The sequence below is a fragment of the Siphateles boraxobius genome, unplaced genomic scaffold (genome assembly GCF_051911475.1).
Source record: "Siphateles boraxobius isolate OS27281-9 unplaced genomic scaffold, OSU_SipBor_1 8, whole genome shotgun sequence".
Taxonomy (NCBI): domain Eukaryota; kingdom Metazoa; phylum Chordata; class Actinopteri; order Cypriniformes; family Leuciscidae; genus Siphateles; species Siphateles boraxobius.
Window position 1 is genome coordinate 13,121,476 of NW_027509208.1, and position 18,731 is coordinate 13,140,206.

General features: G+C 38.7%; 1 protein-coding gene across 1 annotated transcript; it reads left to right on the top strand.

The window, feature by feature from the left end:
• The first annotated feature begins 437 nt into the window (after window positions 1-437).
• On the top strand, window positions 438-14,155 carry sgpp1a (sphingosine-1-phosphate phosphatase 1a). Its single transcript, XM_077220852.1, has 3 exons — window positions 438-1,550; window positions 5,493-5,582; window positions 11,471-14,155. Exons 1-3 carry the CDS (start codon window positions 840-842, stop codon window positions 12,020-12,022), a joined length of 1,353 nt encoding a protein of 450 aa, XP_077076967.1. The 5' UTR covers window positions 438-839; the 3' UTR covers window positions 12,023-14,155.
• Window positions 14,156-18,731: the final 4,576 nt, after the last annotated feature.

Sequence of the window (18,731 nt, forward strand, 5' to 3'; positions counted from 1 at the left end):
GAAAACTCAAAGGCCACAATTAAATCTTATAAATTACGTTTTTGTCTGAGACATCTGCTAAAAAACGAATGATTTAAGTGAGGTATTTTTTCTGAGTATTTTTCCGCCATTCGTACAAATAGAAAGCCATAGCAATCCCTAAATGATTTTGTATGCTAGTTCTTCCAAACTAGTGTGATTGGTGAAGCCTGACCAGCGAGGAGAAAAGTAACAGGTACCACGTGAAAACGCCATTAAAACTGGCTGCTTCGGAATCAAGCGTCCTGTACGATAATTTACATTTGAAAATGACACCACAAACGTAATATGCACAGTGAATAACTGAGGAAGATTTATTATTGGGACTCCTCGTTCCTGACTATGTGTCGAGCGCCGCCCATTTTCAGATCCATCGGTTTCACGATAGTTAGTGAATAAATATTAGGCTTGTTTGAGAAGAACAAAATCTGCGCAGAACCGATCACCGGTGATGATCATAAATGGGTGATGATAACCGCGAGATGCATTCCGGTTAAAAATTTATCCTAGTGTGGTCCGTCCGTCATTACCAGCGCGCGTCCCCGCCTTCAACTACGTAACGTTACGTTACATGCCTCACTGTCGCGTCGCCCTCCCTGCTTAATAACGGACGGGTACTTCCTAGCTCTCACTCATACAGCCACTCTATTTTACCGATGTCTCTTGTGGTTTGAAGACTCGAGGACTGTAAAGCTATGCGCCGTACAAAATAACCTGCCATTGTTTAGCGCAGCTTTGCACGAGCTTGTGTTTACAGCATCTCGCGAGCAGTGCGCGCGCGTGATATTGATTCGGGTTAAAAGAGCCCTTTCGGTTTCACCATGGCGAACGAGGCGCTCCACAGATTCGTTTGCCTTTGTCGATACCTACAGGATCCCTGCCATGTCGCCAGATTCCAGCAGTTTTGCGGCGTCCGCGGGACGTTTCCTAAAACAACAGCCGAGGCTAGCGAGAGTGACGCGAAGCTTGCGGTCAACGGTGTTTGCGTGGGACAATGTCAGGAAGACCAGGCGGCTAGTGGGGATTCAGCACACAGACCCCCGGGCCAAAGGCTGAGAAAAAGTTTAAATGCCGCTGGAGATGTTGAAACGGAAGAATATCCCGCTGCTTTTCTCAACGCACCATCGGGGCGAGAGGCAGAGAAGGACTCCAAAGGCAGAGTGAAGCCTTTACGCAGGAACTCTTTGACTGGGGATGTTGGCCAGGAGTTCATCATCGAGAACAAGTTTCTCTTCTATCTCTTTACCATTGGTACCGAGCTGGGCAATGAGATGTTTTTCATCGTGTTCTTCCCCTTCTTGATGTGGAACGTCGATCCCTATGTGAGCCGGCAGCTCATCGTGGTGTGGGCCTGGGTGCTGTTCTTCGGCCAGTCCACGAAAGATCTGATCCGGTGGACCCGTCCTCCCTCTCCTCCTGTGGTCAAAGTTGAGGTGTTCTACAACACGGAGTACAGCATGCCCTCCACACATGCCATGTCCGGCACCGCGCTGCCGTTCTCCCTGTTTATGCTCACATGCAGCCGGTGGCAGGTACAGAAAGCCTTCCACACACAAAAGCAATCAATGATCTTACTCGCACATCAACCTACTCACACATCAACACATCAGCTGCTGATGTATCATCAAGAGAGTTATATGGTCTCATCCCCCCCCCAAAATTGTTTTTTTTTATATGTAGGCCTAGGCTACAGCGTTACAAATGAGCTGTTAAAAATGTTTAAGTTACCATTTGAATTAGTCATATTCAAGCATTAAATGTAAGGCATAAGGCCAGTTCACACCAAGGATGAAAACGATAAACATAGTTCTAAAAATCGTTCTAAGTATAAAAGAATAGCAGAGTCCACACCACAACTGTAACGATAACGTCACAGATAAACAATATAGTTTGAATCTCTTTCAGAATGTTTTCCCCCAGCTGCAGAACGATAAAAACAATGACAATCAATCAGAATCCATCCTGCTTTAAAGAGTGACATTAAAGTGTCAGACGACAAAACTGCTGCACGCTTTTCGAATAGACAGAATGATATCATGCTTTGGATTGGACACATAAAGTTATATTTATCGTTTGTGTGGATGGGCCTTTTAGTTTTAATGCTTTGTTCTTTAAAACTTGCCACATCTTGCAGAATAAAAAAAAAACTGAAATAAGCTGTTTCTCTTGAGGTGAAGTAATGTTTTTATTTTATATATTCAGTTCATTTGACCATGCTTTGGGAAGTTCATGCAGTTGAATGATGACATGCTAGAATGATTGCTGTCTTCAAAGTTCAAACGTTATTGATTTACAGATCACAAAAGTGGTCTGTCCTTATTGCATTCAGTGGAAAATTGTTTTACCTTTCCATATTATTGTAGAACTGACTCATCTGGCAATTCGAGGTTCCCAGTGAATGCATTTCCAGACAGGACATTAATCTCCAACTTTTTACAAATATGCAGGCTTTGTTACTGAACCACTAAATGTCTATGCAGTGCACTGTATTATTTGAAAATATGGATTTTTCTTCTGGGTTGATTGAATCATATGCTTGTTGGTGTCAAAGAAATCATTACATTCAACAATACATAGCATATAGTCAGAAGAGGTGGTGTACACCAACTCTTTGAGTACATCTATTATATACGCCAGAGATTTGATATTGTTCTGTAAAAAGCTTTTCTCATAGATTTTTATGGAGGATCATCCTTTTCCCCCAGCACTTCCTCTGAAGTTAGCAGAATCTGACTGATAATATGCCTTGTACCTACTGAGGGCTGAAGTCTTAACCATCATTTTGTGCACATAACAGAACAGTCTCAATAGATTTTCTTGCTTTCATATCCTCTTAAATTTAGCAGGAAACTAGAAACAATAGCCTCAAACATGTTTCCTCTTCTTTCACCATTGTGCCTGCCTGTTGAGTTTTTGCAGATTATTGATTCAAGTATCTTGCCAATGCCAAACTAGCAGTTTTGTATTCATGTTTGTTCTTTAACAACCACTGTAATTAAATGGTAAAAGAGATTTACCATTTAAGGGAAACTGAAGATTTGTATTAAAGGGGTCCTATATGCTTTTTTACTTTTTCAACTTTAATTAGTGTGTATTGTTGCTGTTTGAGCATAAAAAGATCTGCAAGGATAAAGCTCAAAGTCCACTCCATAGGGAGATATTTTATTTAACAGAATCCCCTTTTGAATTTGGACTACAACACTTTTTTTTCTGGCTTTATAAAGTCACAACAATGTTACTCATTTAAATAATTCCCACCCACAGAATACGCAAACAAATCTGCGAGGCATGGTTGAGCTGCATTAGAAAAGAAAGTGTTGTCACTGTCAAAAAAATGTTCCACCCCGTTTCCAAAACTCAGTTGTTTCACCTTGGCTGATGAACTTAGTGGGTACAATTTATTTTAAACATTGTTCCTGAAGTTGTTGCGTTTTCTATTAACAGTTCCAATAATTCCAATTTTATTTTATGATGTAAACAAAGGGCAAAGCTGTTTGCCTCTGCTTGCCTGCTAGCCAACATTAGTGTTGATAGTGTTTACTGTAGCTTTTATAAGACTGTTTGCCGCCCCATTGTATAATTAACCATGGTTTAGTGATAGATTATCCTTTGTATTACCATGCTTTTTTTTTGACAAGTACATGATTAAATGGTGTATAACATTGTATCTAAAATGTATAAGAAAATTGCAACAAAAAAAACCCATACCATTCTGAAACGTCCTATGAAATCCATGCATGAAATCCATTCTGCACGACCCTCTTGTTTGTTAACATTCTTCTTAATCAGGCTTGAATTGGTTTGAAATTGATGCAATCCTTAATATTTACACCTGAGCAAATGAAACTCGCGGTTATGGTAAGGGGTGTTACATTTCCCGAACACGGTGGCAATCACAACAAACTGGGCCAGCTAACCAATCACAGCACATTTCATATTTCGGAAGGAGGGGCTTCATCAAAACAGGAACTAACGACGTGTTTGGGCTAGACTGGGGAGATAGTAGGTGAAAAATAATGTGGTGCTTGAACAATCCTGCATGAAAGCATATTCTAGTACACCCCAAAAACAAAATCAAGACTTTGTAAAAGGCCATACTAGGACCCCTTTAAACTTAATTTTGGAAGTTGCAGATGAGAGCCAGTGAGGTCAAGTCGGTTCAAATTTTTAACATATGCACAGGGTAGTAAATGTTGATGGGCTTGTGGGAGGTACTGGTATATTGCCCAGACTACTGGAGCGAAACAATTCATGAGCACAGAAAAAAGTTTAGCCGAATGCCAAAAATGAATAGATCTGTTGTCTGAATAATGAGAAATCCAGCATTTCTGCAGATCAGCAACTTTAATCCACTTCTCTTCCAACTGCGCATGGTCTTCCTCTAGTATTACAGTAGGAATTCATCAAACATATGATCTTAAATTTACATTGTGCCTGCTAGTCTCAATCCTTGATGGACTCTTAAGGAACTTTGCCCTACTCTGTCCTTACTGTTGCTTTATTTGTCGTTGATCATCATAGGTACTGATAAATTATAAGCTTTTAGTCCTTTATTAAGGCCCGTTTCACACTGCACGTGTAAGCAGAGCGTATTTTTTTCGGCACCAATGTAAACAGATTAGAGCATTCAAACTGCACACCGAGGCGGCCCTGTATACAGCATGTTAACTCTTGATCCCTCATGATCAATAACCATAAACATTCTAACTGTCAACACAGCACAACATAACCTACTGCATTTACATAATATATATATATATATATATATATATATATATTTGCACCTTACGAGTATCTATTCTATGTATAATTACCTCTTTTTGTATTTTTGAATACTGTTGTATATTGTAAATTGTTGTATATTGTATATTGTTGTATATTGTAAACTGTTGTATATTGTACATTGTATATTATTTATTGTTCTGTTAGTGTATATGGTACTGTGAGTAATTGTGCGCACATTAGATGTGTAATCTATGTAAATCTGATGTTTGCTGTAATTGTTTTCGTCACATCGTGTCATACTGCTATGTTGCTCGGAACTGCACCTAAGAATTTCACCCACTGTTGCACTTGTGTATATGGTTGTGTGACAATAAAAGGATTTGATTTGATTGATTTGATTAATGCATATGTGTGGAACAGTAGGAGGGGAATACGTGTTCAAAAGTTAGGGATCAGTAAGAATTTCTCTGAGGCTTTTATTAGCTTAAAAACAGTAATATTATGTCTCTTTTTTTCCCCCTGTAATGTCCTTTTTATAAAGTTTTACTGATCCAAACCTTTTGAACAGTAGTGTACATTATGCACTGTGTTGGAAATTTACATTGGATCATGTGAAATTTTATTGCTAAAATATAGCTTTTATACCCTGATAAGAATTTAGATCATGTTATTTAACAGTGATGAAATGACCTTACTGCCTTTTGAACTGTAGTTTCCTCATAAGTCTGTCTTCTCTGTGTGTTCAACAGTACCCGTTCATGATTGGATTTAGCCTAGCTCTGTTCTGGAGTGTCCTCGTGTGCATCAGCAGGATTTACATGGGCATGCACTCTGTCCTGGTGAGTAATGTTTCCATCACGTTTAATCATTCTGTCTACCTAAAAGGGACAGTCATAGGTTTTGGAACAATGTGAGGGTAAGTAAATGATGACAGAGTTTTCATCTATCAACTATCCCTTTAAAATCTATGACCATGTTAGATAGTTGTACTAGTAAGTGTGCATTATTGTTATTTTAGAGTGTCTTTATATGTTTTATAAAGCCCGACCGATATATCGGTCTGCCGATATTATCGGCCGATATGAGCCTGTTGCAGATATATCTGTATCGGCGTATATGACGCCGACATGAACTCTTTTTTTTAAGAATATATAAATAATAAATAATATAGCTACTGTATTATAATATACACATAAAGAATATTGGCCAATATATCGGTATCAGCCTTTTTATACTCCCTAATATCGGCATCGGCCCCCAAAATCCATATCGGTCAGGCTCTAATGTTTTATGTAGTTCAGGCACGTTCAGCTGTGTACTATAATTTGCACTCTCTGCAGCTTTTGAGGTTCAGGAACTTTCCAGCAGCTTTGTGACTAAGGTTTTGGTAACAGTTCAAGAAGAAGCCTATGCATGCTGCTTCAGTCTTAGCAACCCTCTCCTGTCAGTAGAGCCCCTGAAAAGAAGCAAATCAGCGAGTCATCACGGCTGACTCAGTATCCTCTGATCTTCGAATGCTTATCTGTTTTCCATGCTTTTCTCACAAAAGATCTCTGATCGGATAATTGCTTCCCTTGGGCTTGTATGAGCCAGTGGGGATTCATTTAGATTTTGATGTGTAGACAGCTCAAAACACAAGATTTGCTTTAGTCATCAAGATCAACATTCTGTGTATTAGTCATCAGTTCTGAGGGTTTCACATGCAGTAATGATAATGACCAACTTCACACACCTGTTATTTTAATAAAGGATGTCTGTCTTTACCTGTTTAAAGCTGTTGGTGAGAGCGGACGGATTTAGAAGGCAGATGCTGGTTGCCTAGGTGATGGGAACCTTGTTATTTTAATGCTGTACTCACGACGAAGGTGGCTGAATCATCTTTGTGGAAATCTGCACACTCAATGTTTTAGAAAGTTTAGATCGTGTACTGTGGGAATATTGTGTGAACAGTTCAATCCAATGAATTCTGTGGACCGGGGCTCAGCATTAAGGGTGTTTCGATAACCCACTATATCTTATGTCATTAATGACACACATTTTTTTTAGTGATGTGTGAGCATTGAACATTGTTGCAAATTGTGCTGATTTATGTATGCCAAGTCAAAAGTTGTCGAACTAACTACCATCTAAATAGAATATTTCAAAATAACGAGAATAACTTGGAAACAATAGTTACATTATCAACAAATCAGTCATGTTTTGCACTGACAATTTTCAGAAAAAGTATGTTAATTAATCGCTAATTTAATTCATTTAATAGCAATTCATTGCATATCAACTTATTTGTTGTTGTTGGTTGTACACATGCAGATTGACATCTTTGGCATCATATCTCACTTTTTTCAGAATCTTTCTTTTTATAAGACTTTTGTTCATCTTTGAAAGTCAAGTCAAGTCATCCTCATTTATATAGCGCTTTTAACAATGTAGATTGTTTTAAAGCAGCTTTACAGATATAAACATATAATTTAAGGTAACAGAGATTGGTTTGGTTTTATAGCGGTTCTTGAAAAATGTTTTTTCCAGCTAAAGTTAGTTTTGATTGATTCACTTCCGTCTAAATGATCATTTGTTATTAAATTAGGGGCCGCTAAGATGACACCGTTCTCTCTAAACAGACTTTAAACGTGAACCTGTGATAGACACTGATGGCGTTCACATGCGCATTAAGAATTGATTCTATAGTTATGTGCGTTTGAATATATGTGCGCAGGTTTGTAATTCCTTACAAACCATGGCTAAACAAACTACTTGTCTTGTCTATACACAAATGAAAACATTTTTAATGAAACCTGAGTGATCTCTGTCCCTTAACTAAAAGTTCATGCTGGAACTAGACATTTTAAAAAGTTAATAAAGAGATTGTAAAAGTAACCCGGATGAATCGAGCGGTTTAATCAAAGTCTTCTGAAGAGACATTATCAATTTATATGATAAACAGATTTAACAGCCTTTTACAAAAAAACATTGATCACCACACATAGAGCTCATTAAATATGGTGAACATAAGCTCAACTGTACATTGGTTCTTGCGGAAGCTCAAATGCACTTTCTTGACGCGGCAGAACCAATGCGTGCCCTGAACTAGTGGACCAAGCCAGGATTGAAAAATTCTTATTGTTGAGCCCCTGATGGGCTGTTTGACAGCTTAGGACTGAAAAGCCTGTGATCAGCGAGCTTTGGTAGAAAGGATTACGAAAGAAAGTCTCAAGGAGAGCTTAGATCTTTCCAGCACCCATTCAGCCCTCTAACTTCAAAAGAGTGATAGAGGGAAGGACTAGAGTAGGAGTACAAAATGAGAGACTGTGCTAGAAAGAATTTGAGTCTTTTGGCCTGCAGTATATGGAGAAGCATGTTTGTACATTTAAAGTATACATGGACAGGTCTAACAAGCTACACGTCTGTCAGATCTAAGGCTACGTTCACACTCAGTCCAAATCAGATATTTGTGTATCCCATTGGAATCTGATCTAACATTGACTGTCCACATTGTGTATCGCAACTGTTCAGATCTGATTTGTGTGTCCATGCCGCGCTTTCATTTTCCAGAATATCTCCATTGGTTTCTATGGCAATTGCGTTGCGTTGGTAGGTAAACGCCAAAACAACATGGAAGGGTTTGCAATAGAGATGTTGTCTTTTTTACAACATTACCATGTGTGTAGCCGCCACGCTGGACTACTCCGTCTTATGAGGCAGCGGCAGAACCGTAGGAGGCTCATATGAGCTGCTTTATTCCGTGCTGTCGTCTCCGCTTGTTTCAAAACATGTCTCTGTTATATTGTCATTTTCTGCTCGTCTTGCACTTTGCAACAACACAACCTTGTTCTCTTTCATCATCTTGTGTTCGAGATCCACCTATGGGAAGGGCATCCACACTTGACCTCTGTAGGAGCATCCAATCCATCGAATATGCTCACTGAGGTAAGATAGCACGTGCTAGCGTTTTATACACTTGGTAAGGGGCCTTTACCTGGGCATTGGACACGCGCTTCTGTCTGTCAGGCCAGACTTGGTGCAATCGGATGCTTCTGCAGAGGTCATGTGCGGATGCCCTTCCCATAGGCTGATCTCCCCACTCGATGTTTCAGAGAACTGGGGTTACGATCAGTAACCTATTGTTTCTGCAGCGACTTTCAGCAGTTTCCTTTAAACAACGTCTGATGTTTTAATTTTTGGTGGCGTGAGAAAAGTCACATAAACCATCCGAAATCCGATTAGAGGCAGTCAGACTGAAACGGATTTCCAGAAATGTTATTTGAATAGGATTTCAAACCACATATGAACGAGCTCAAAACAGATTTCATGTGATTTTTTTTTTTTCATTTTTTTTTTCTTCTTTTTTTTCGTTCACACAAGCTGATCTGATTTCAATTGGATATGCAAAAAAATCGGATTTGGACTTATAGAAGAGAAGAGTTCATTCTGCAGGTTGTATGGACCTTTTACCCATTTTAAGTACATATCAGCATGATTGTATCAAATAAAGACAATCAGAACGTAGTGTTATCGCGAGGTGTCCAAAGTTAGTCTCTAATCTTCTGTTAACCTTGAACATGCACCATATCAGATCAGGCGATCACATTACAAGGCCAAATAAATAAAAACGCATTAATTAAAAAGATGTTTAATAATGACTGTCCTTTTTTTGCAAAGAAATTACAAGGTCAGAATTGACTTAAAATGTCAAAAAGCAGGAAGTCTGAAGGAATAATGTTACAAGATTCAGTTCCCAATTTTCACAAGGCTGCAGTGTAAGAAACGTTGAGCTGGAAGACACAAGGGAAGACTTTGGACATCTACTCTCTTGTGAAATCTCACACAAAGTGGAGAAGTGCCCTGAACATGGGCTTTCATTTTTTGTGCCACCCACAAAATAAAGCAGCTGAAGTTGGTTTAAAACCTAAATAAATGGTACCTCCTAATCAGATCTACAATATATGCTATATTCTTTCAGCATGTTCTCAGGTCTGTTTCGGCTTACTGTAGAATTCACTGCAATTTTTCATTTCGGGATTAAAGGTGCCTTGTGTAATATCCGCAAAAAAAATCAATTCATAGTCCACATTCCATACCAAATGGGGGCAGTCTACTTCCATAAAGTGAATTGATCTACTCTAGAGTAACAAACGAGAAACGGCATTGTCTCTCAGCTCCGCCGCTACCTTCACAACGACCCTAGAGCCATAGCCGAAGCCGAGCCAACTCCTAATAGAGGACGTTTTGAGTCCAGAGGAACGTTGGTTGATGTCAAGTGATTTTTAAATATGACATCTTCAAGCTACTCCCCTTCACCAGTGAATGTTCATATTCGTTTTGTTCATATTACATTTTTATTGTTAGTTTGAATTACATTAATTTGACAGACAGCATTCGCTGGTGTTGACCAAGCTAGCGCCATTCAGAGCTGCCAACTCTCACGAATTCACCGTCACCGATTCTGTTAATGTTATTACGCAATTCAAACATAAAATACCTTTTGGCGCTTGTAAATGTTAACGTTACACGACAGATCCCTAGCGCACGTGAACCGATCATCTCTACTAGCTAATAGTAAAAACACACGAACACTGTTGAAAGATACAGTATGCTACAACTTACCAAAATGTATTCTTCATACAGAATACCGACCAATCATTTTTTTAATCAGCGTGCAGAGGTCAATAACATAGCTGGAGAACAAATATGTCAGATTTACCTCAGGAAAGCAATTTAGTAAACATAATATAGCTCACGTAGTTCTCATTACACCTTTCAATGTAGCCATCGCTAACTTTAGAACTTATATCGAACAGCCTTCGATACATTTCTATGTTATAACTTCCCGAAAAAAACTAAACAAACATATAAAACAAACTTCTAGCGAAATACTAACAGCATCTTACTTACCAATCCAAAAGAAATGTTGCATGTTCGGAGTCAAACCTCATTTCTTTCATTTCCATTAGTCATCTCCAACGATGGAAAGCAGTGCCAATGTTAACTCTGGTTCTGCTCCTTTTTTTATCCGATTTTATTTGTGATTCCGAGCGCGTTTTTTCCCCTGCAGCGGGTAGTTGTGCTAAGGGTCTCTTGCCAAGGGCTTCAGCCATCTTCCGCTCTCTTCTCTGAACTGAACTGTAGTAGTGGGGTGTACTTTCCACACGATTGACATCAGGTTCAAATACGCCCACAAGCCGTACGACTTATTCGTGTATTGCAGTTTGGCTGGTGGTGCCCCCATCCCGCCTCCCATGGCCGACTGTTATTATGACATCTGTCGGGCCGGGGCTAGTAATTTAGCATGCTAATTCAGGTTGATATCTCTGCAACACTATAACTTTTCATTTTTTTTAATGACATCATCGCCCTTATTACTTCTCATTCTTTTGATCCGTGTAACTCATTTTTTGTATATTTTTAACTCAATTCTGACACATGGCACCTTTTAATGTTCTTGTAAGCTATGAATGTTTTAGTTAATTTTCCACACAAAATTCCTGTTCCCGTAATGACTGTTTATATGCAGTTAACTTGTATCAAGCAATACCACTCCTGTTTTCGCTGACCTTCATATGTTTGCCTGGCAACTGTGGCCGGAAGTAATAAACAATGAGAAATGCCTGTTTATCTAAAAATTGCACCACGTGTCATCAAAATCAGAATAACGTTTGACTTGATTTGAATCATAACCCAAGGACCATTCATTATTTTTCTGTCTAATACGTTTGTGCCTTCATCTTTACAGGAGGTGATCACTGGCTTCCTCTACAGTGTGCTCATCCTGGCAGTCCTTCACCCCCTACTGGATGACATTGACACGTTCTACCTGTCCCACAGCTACGCACCTCTGGTTGTCCTGCTAGTGCACGTGGGCTTCAGCTTGGTGGCCTTCTCGCTGGACTCATGGAGCACGTCCCGTGGCGACACGGCCCAGGCGTTGGCCACAGCTGTCGGAGCCGCGTTGGCATCCCGTCTGAACTACCAACTGGGTCTGCAGCCAGATCCTCCCGAAGAAGCTCTACCGCTCACCCTTCCGCTGATCGACAGGGCCCTATTGGCCCGCTCGATCTTGCGGCTCCTGGTGGGTGTGGCGGTGCTTCTGGCCGTCAGGGCTGCCATGAAGGTTGTGGCGATCCCATTGGCGTGCAAGATCTTCGGCGTGCCTTCGGATGACGTGCGGAAAGCTAGACAACATGCGCAAGTGGAACTTGCGTATCGGTTTATTGTTTATGGAACAGTGGCATACTGCTGCGTGTTCCTGGTCCCACTTCTCTTTAGCTTCCTTGGCTTATCCTGAAGAAAATCCCCACTTCATCCTTGTTATTATCCGTTTTTTATCCTAGCTAAAATCTATACCGGACCTGGACTAGTCAGGGTCCACACCTGTTGTCAAAAAAAGCCTTTTGGATGCAAACACGAATGATGTTCATGATGTTGACAATTTCACCAGCTCCATTTCCATGCTAATTTATTTCACTTGTTTGTTTGAAGATTTTATTAATCTAATAATTTTAAGCCGGGTTTTTAGGCACATTTGTTGCCATCTGTGGGAGATCAATCCGCAGTTTTTCGTGAAAGTGAGTGCATGTGACCTGTTCAAAGCTCCTGAGTGTTTAACAGTGATGTTTATAAGCCATTCTCAGAAAGGTCTCAAATGTTTCCTGCCTTTGTCTTCAGTGGTTTCTCCTCAGCAGACTGACACCCACCCATCCAGAACCTAATACGCAGGAATTTTTCTCACTATATACAGGATTTGTCTCAGTCTGTGGTCCTGTTTTCATCCTTCGGAAACGAACTAACCCGAGTGACAACCTTTGACAGACATTGTATCCTTGTCATGGTTTTCCCTCAAGGGCTCACTCTCATAATAATTTGTAATTTTTCATTTATTCAAGGGTTTGTTTCTTCTGTGGATCCATTCAATGCTGTGACCCCAATGGTTAATCCATCAGTTCAGGAAAGACACTCCAAATTCTGAGAGGTGTAGAAAGTTCTGTTCTTATCTAAAAGCGGGTTGAACTCAGGCCTCACAATAAGCGGTAATGCATTGAGAGAATGAGGGGAGGGAACTTCCTGTCAGTATGAATGCTGTATACATGAACTTCCTGTGGATGTTCATGTATACTAGGAAAAGCTAGGAAAATACTGCTGTGAATATGAAAGCCACATATCTCTCTTAACATTCTGTCATTGTCAGTATATTATTTATACACGTCAGATATGTTTTCAAGTATTACTACAGCGAGTATAAATAAAAGACAAAGACAAACAGAAAAAAAAATTCACTTTCATTATATTTATAATTTTTGATTGAACTATCCCTTTTAGTAACATTAGGCTAAATTGAGTCATTCAAATTCAGAGTTGTCACGTGTTGTCAGATTGTACTGAGGATGTTCTGCATCTGCATGTCTCTGTTCGACTGCTTTTAAGACATCATTTTTTTTCCATACTGTCAGCATTTTGGAGAAGATGCATTGAAATCCTTGTTTCTCCAGAAATGCACTCAGTATCTTCATTTAATGGATCGACTGAACTTCCCTGCTTTCTTCACTTCTGCAGTTTTGACCGTTTAAATATGATTATGGTTATGGTATTTTCAGATATCACTATGTCAGTATTAACCTAGGTAGTTGATATGTTGTTTGTCATTGAACTAGTACTCTGTACTTGCAGTTGTTTAATTAGTGTGTTCATGTTTCACAAGAAAATGTTGTTAAGCCATGGAGGACAGATCTCTGATATACATTCACTGCTCAGAAACCCCAGTGCCTTGCGTCCTTGTTTTCAGGGCAACTTTATCCTCCAACTAGGCACAACAAGCCACCGCAGCTGTCTTTCTGTGTACAGTTTTGATGGTGCAAATTACATAAATATCATTACACATCCTTAATGTTTATTTGCAAAATGACATTGTTGGTTATATAATTGAAGGCTTTTCCTTGCACTTTTTTTTCTTTTTTTAAATAACCATTATGTGGAATTTATTACCAGGTTTCTGGTAAAGTATTTGGATGGTGAAAAATTAGTAAACAATTTACCTGTGCACCAATATAAAGGAAACAGTTTAGCATATATTCAATTGCGATCAGTTATGCATATTGTACATGTGCCATAACTGAATAAGCCATTTTCAACGGTCATTATACAGTGCACTGAGCTGAAGTGGGTATCACAGAAGGCTAGATGAAACAAGTAAATGCATTATGAATGAAGCTTGTAATTTCTACCTGTACTGAACTGAGGCTGTTCATGGTCGTCTAAACTCACACATGTACTGTATCTGTTATCTATGGCTCCTCGTCTGCAATGCTCTTACCATTTTCTGTATTGACAGTGAATAGAAACTATAGATTACCACTGTATTTGTGTTCTTGTCATCTAAAAATTTTTTTTTCATTCAATAATTCCATTACAAAGTGATAACTAAGCATTTTGTGTGATTAATTACAGCATGATGTCTGTGAAAAATGGCTTTTTGATTAGGACCAACTCAATGCACTTACAACAGTGTTTTCCCCTTATCAGTGTAAGTGTGTGTGCTTGAGTTTGTTTCTCAATTTGTCAGTTCTCTGGACAAAGGTCTACTTTCTGCATGATGTATTCATTTGAACCCAGTGTAAGTTATAGAGGACCTTGCTTATATGGCAAGCCGTTTTAGATTAAATTGTACCCAGCCTTACTCATTGTAACTGCATTTTTAATCGTAAGAATTCAATTAGAGAGCTTTACAATTCAATTCTTACTAGTAGCAATTACAATTAGAGAGCTCTTTAATGCAATTATTACTAGTAAAAACTGATTTAGAGAGCTCTCTAATTCAGTTCTTAGTAAGAATCCAATTGCAGAGCTCTTTAATGCAATTCTTACTAGTAGGAATTCAATTAGAGAGCTCTACAATTAAATTCTTAGTAGCAATTACAATTAGAGAGCTCTCTAATTCAATTCTTGCTAGTAAAAATACAATTAGAGAGCTCTCTAATTAGGGCTGGACGATTTTGGCTAAAATCATAATCGCGATTAATCGAACAAGTTAACTCGATTACGATTATTGAACGATTATTTAAAAAAAAATTCTTTCTCATGTGTCTCTGGCCGGGCTTATACTGTAAATATGTTCACGGTTATTTTTTTAATCAAAGATTGCATAATCCTATCTTTGTGATTCTAAAATAAGGAAACGAACAGATAGCTTTTAATGCTTACTTATTAAATATTCCAAACAATTGAATCAAACAAAGCATACAATGCTTGAAATAAAAACGTCTTATAAAAAAGTAATTAAGTTTTAATGTAAAAAGAAAGTTTCCTAAAAATTTAGAAAATAGTTCTTTTTGTAAACAAAATTAATTATTGTAAATATTGCCATCTTAAAAGTAAAATATAACTTGTATAAACCTAAAAAAACTAATCCTTTTTTCATATTGTGTAGCATTTGTAAATGCTTGTGTTATCGAAACCATCTTTGTGGAGTGGAGGTTGCTGGGCGTTTGTCAGTCTCTCTATTTTTTCGCGTGTTTCTTTGCTACAAGCGGCTCCTGTTGCTGAGTTGACTCAGTGTTTGAGTTCCCTTTCACACAGAGATTCCAGAAAATACACGGATAAAGTGGCCAGGGGTTTGACCCGGGTTTGATTTTGGTTCATTCATACTGCCAGTGATTTTCCGGAATCAAGAGAGTGCGTTCACACAGACACACACAACCCGCAGAGACACGTGACATGTCCCAGCGGCGTCTATAGTTTGCTTATGAGCTGTGATTTCTCTCGAGAAACTACGCTTGTGCATTTTTTTCTCTGATCGATCATAAACTAGCGCATTACGAACCGTTTCACGCTGGTTAACGATCCCGGCTTAGCGCCATCATTATGACACTGCATTGATTATGGCTTTTGTTCACACAGCGCGCGTTCCGGGACTGAACACGGCAATGTTACTATGTTACAGAGCTCTGCAATTATACATATCTTTAATTCGTTTTTTTACTAGTAAGAATCGGATTAGAGAGCTCTCTAATTGAATTGTTACTAGTAACAATGCAATTAGAGAGCTCTCTAATTGTAATTCTTAGGCTACTAGTAAGAATTCAATTGTAGAGCTCTCTAACTGTAATTCTTACTAGTAACAATTCATAGAGAGCTGTAATTAAAAATGAATGGAAGTCAATGGAGACATATGACTAGTAAAAATTCATTTGTAGAGCTCTCTAATTGGAAGTTACTAGTAAGAATTGAATTAGAGAGCTCTGCAGTTGTAATTCTTACTATAGTAATAATTGAATTAGAGAGCTCTCCAATTGTATTTTTACTAGTAGGAATTGAATTAGAGAGCTCTCTACGTGTAATTGTTACTAGTAAGAATTGAATTGTAGAGCTCTCCAAATGAATTCTTACTAGTAAAAATGCAATTACGACGAGGAAGGCTGGGTACAATTTAAGCTAAAACGGCTTGCCATATGCTTATTTCCTACTGCACATTACACACTAGTCAGCGTCTTCCTACAATACGCTTATATTTAGGCTCTGTGTACTAACTCGGGTGTTTTTTTTCCACATTCACTATTAACTCAGGTTGTTTTTACACATTCACTGCAGAATAATAAACAAAATAAAACCCATTTATTTGGAGGGTAGTTGGCATGAAATTTCAAGCAGTGACATCAGTAGTGTGAAATGATGTGCTTGCTCTAAAACTAATTTTAAACGTTTTTCCAAAAAAAAAAAGACAATGAAACTACATGGAATATTTATACTTATAGGACAAAGTAAACTATTTGTCATCTACCAGGGAAGATTTTTGAACAGTTTTCATATTTTATCAAACCGCGTTCATTGAGTTCATCATACTCAACCTTCACAGAGACTTGCAGCCACAAAGTTAAGGTACTTTATCGCCATCGTGTGGTTGTAAGTAGCTACATAGTGCATCGTGGAGAACATAGACATACTAAAGCTATGATGTCTATGGTGGAGAATAGTGGAATGGGCTTTTGTTGAACTTTTCTCCAGTGCTAAAGATTTAAATATTAGTGTAATTATGTAATGGTGTAGTTAACCGCTAGAACAATTTAATAACTAATCTTCATAAGAACGTAGGCTACATTCAATGGCCATTAGTGGCAATAGTATCCAGCTGCAGACCCGCAGCACCACCAGTTTCAGAACCCCAGCGCCAGAACCGGAAGTAAGGGGCGGAGCTTACGTTCTAACACCAGCGCCAGGACCGGAAGTGAGGGGCGGAGCTTACGTTCTAAACCGAGTAACGCCACCTAACGTTTTGGAGCGTAATTTGCTTAGACACGAAACGTCATTATTACACACGAAATGTCATACTTTATACCTATTATAATGATACATTAAGGTATAGTACAATAAGCATTTAAAACATTGATTTTGTGTAATATAATTCTATATAGTTATCCGTTTTATTGTATTATGAGAGTTACTTCCTGATCGTGAAAATAATGCTTGAAACTTATGGTCATTTTATATAAAATATACTTTATTTCACAAGAACATGTGCAGCATGCATTTTTCTTTATGTAAAATAATGTCAAAAATCTAAAAAGAGAGAGAAAATCCGGCATTGTTTTAAAAGAAACCATAAAAATGTACCGTAGGCTACTTCAAATAATAGCCGAGTCCCAAATAGACGATTGTCTCTTTACACGCCTGGTGTGGCTGCAGGTCTGGGTAAGTCCGGTCTCAAATAGAGGTCGGGTCTGTTTTTTAGTTTCAGGTTGTATTAAATCTTCTAAAACCCGTCAGATCGTCCGCTTTTTGGCGGAATAGAATGACTGCTGCTCATGACAGGGCGCTTAACGAGCAGAGAGAGAGAGAGAGCCCCGGCCGCGCGCGCGCACTCTCACGTCTTCAAACAACACGAGCACTGTCTTGCTCTTTATTTGTCACATACCAGTTATAGTTCATACAACGAGCAGTGACTCACTGTGTAATAAAAACATACCCTAAATATTATTTAAAAGGTGCAACAATTTTTAATATTTTTAAATACTTGCAAAAATAACCATGCTTGTGTCATTGTAAATAATTCCGCCCCTCCCTCACTTCCGGTTCTGGCGCTGGGGTTCTGGCACTGGGGTTCTGAAACTGGTGGTGCTGCGGGTCTGCAGCTGGATATATCTCATTAGTGGTGGGATTTTTTTTTCAGGCTAGCCTACTCGAATCTTCGATTACCAAAAGATTCGTTTGCTGATTCGTGCAATGTATAATTACACCAGTAGGCAGCGACTAGTGAGAATCTTTTGTGTGCTATGAGTGAATATTTCAATCAAATTATTCCTTAATATACCGAGTCACGACCAAATTAAGCCGTAGGTATTAAACTTAAAAATCACCTGTCAACTAAAGAGACTACAACTATTTAATAATTCTTCTCTTAATAAAATTTTATACAAAAAGAAAAGAAAAAGTAATTGTAAGCTGTATAAAACAACGTGGCAACTGTGAAGCATTACCTATATTTGCTCAGTTGAGAGAAGAAACGAGAACGAATTGATGGAGATGAATAAATGAACGAACGAACGAGGAGAAACATCATCACTGGTCAGTGTCATTCGTGTTATGTAACATCGTGTTCAAAGTGAGGACTCAGTAATTGAAGAGTGTAAAAAAATCCCCCAAATCCTTTTCTAAGAATAGAAAACCTTAGTGGAATCGTTTGTCTAGTTACGGCTTTCTATAAGCTTAATTAATTTGTTGTAATTTTAACTAATTTGAGATAAACAGAGCATGCGGAGACGGAGCGGACCGCAGCTCGGGGTGACATTTCTTGCCATACGGGCATTTCAGGTCCTTGCCTTCATCCAATCTCCATCTCAGACATTTACGCCGCAACCAACCTCCATAGCTCCTCGACATCAATGACGTTTGACTTTCTAGGCGTAGCTAACACTGTTTTTGATTGACATCTCCAGGAACCAATCCACACGTTATTTGTGCAGAAACTGGCCAATCGTTGGCTAAATAGCACAAACCAGCTTTCCATC

Excerpts from the sequence above, each read along its gene's own strand:
- sgpp1a (XM_077220852.1), top strand. The coding sequence starts at position 840 with ATGGCGAACGAGGCGCTCCACAGATTCGTTTGCCTTTGTCGATACCTA. Across the intron at positions 1,551-5,492 it reads TCACATGCAGCCGGTGGCAG|TACCCGTTCATGATTGGATT; the intron begins GTACAGAAAGCC and ends TGTGTTCAACAG. Across the intron at positions 5,583-11,470 it reads TGGGCATGCACTCTGTCCTG|GAGGTGATCACTGGCTTCCT; the intron begins GTGAGTAATGTT and ends TCATCTTTACAG.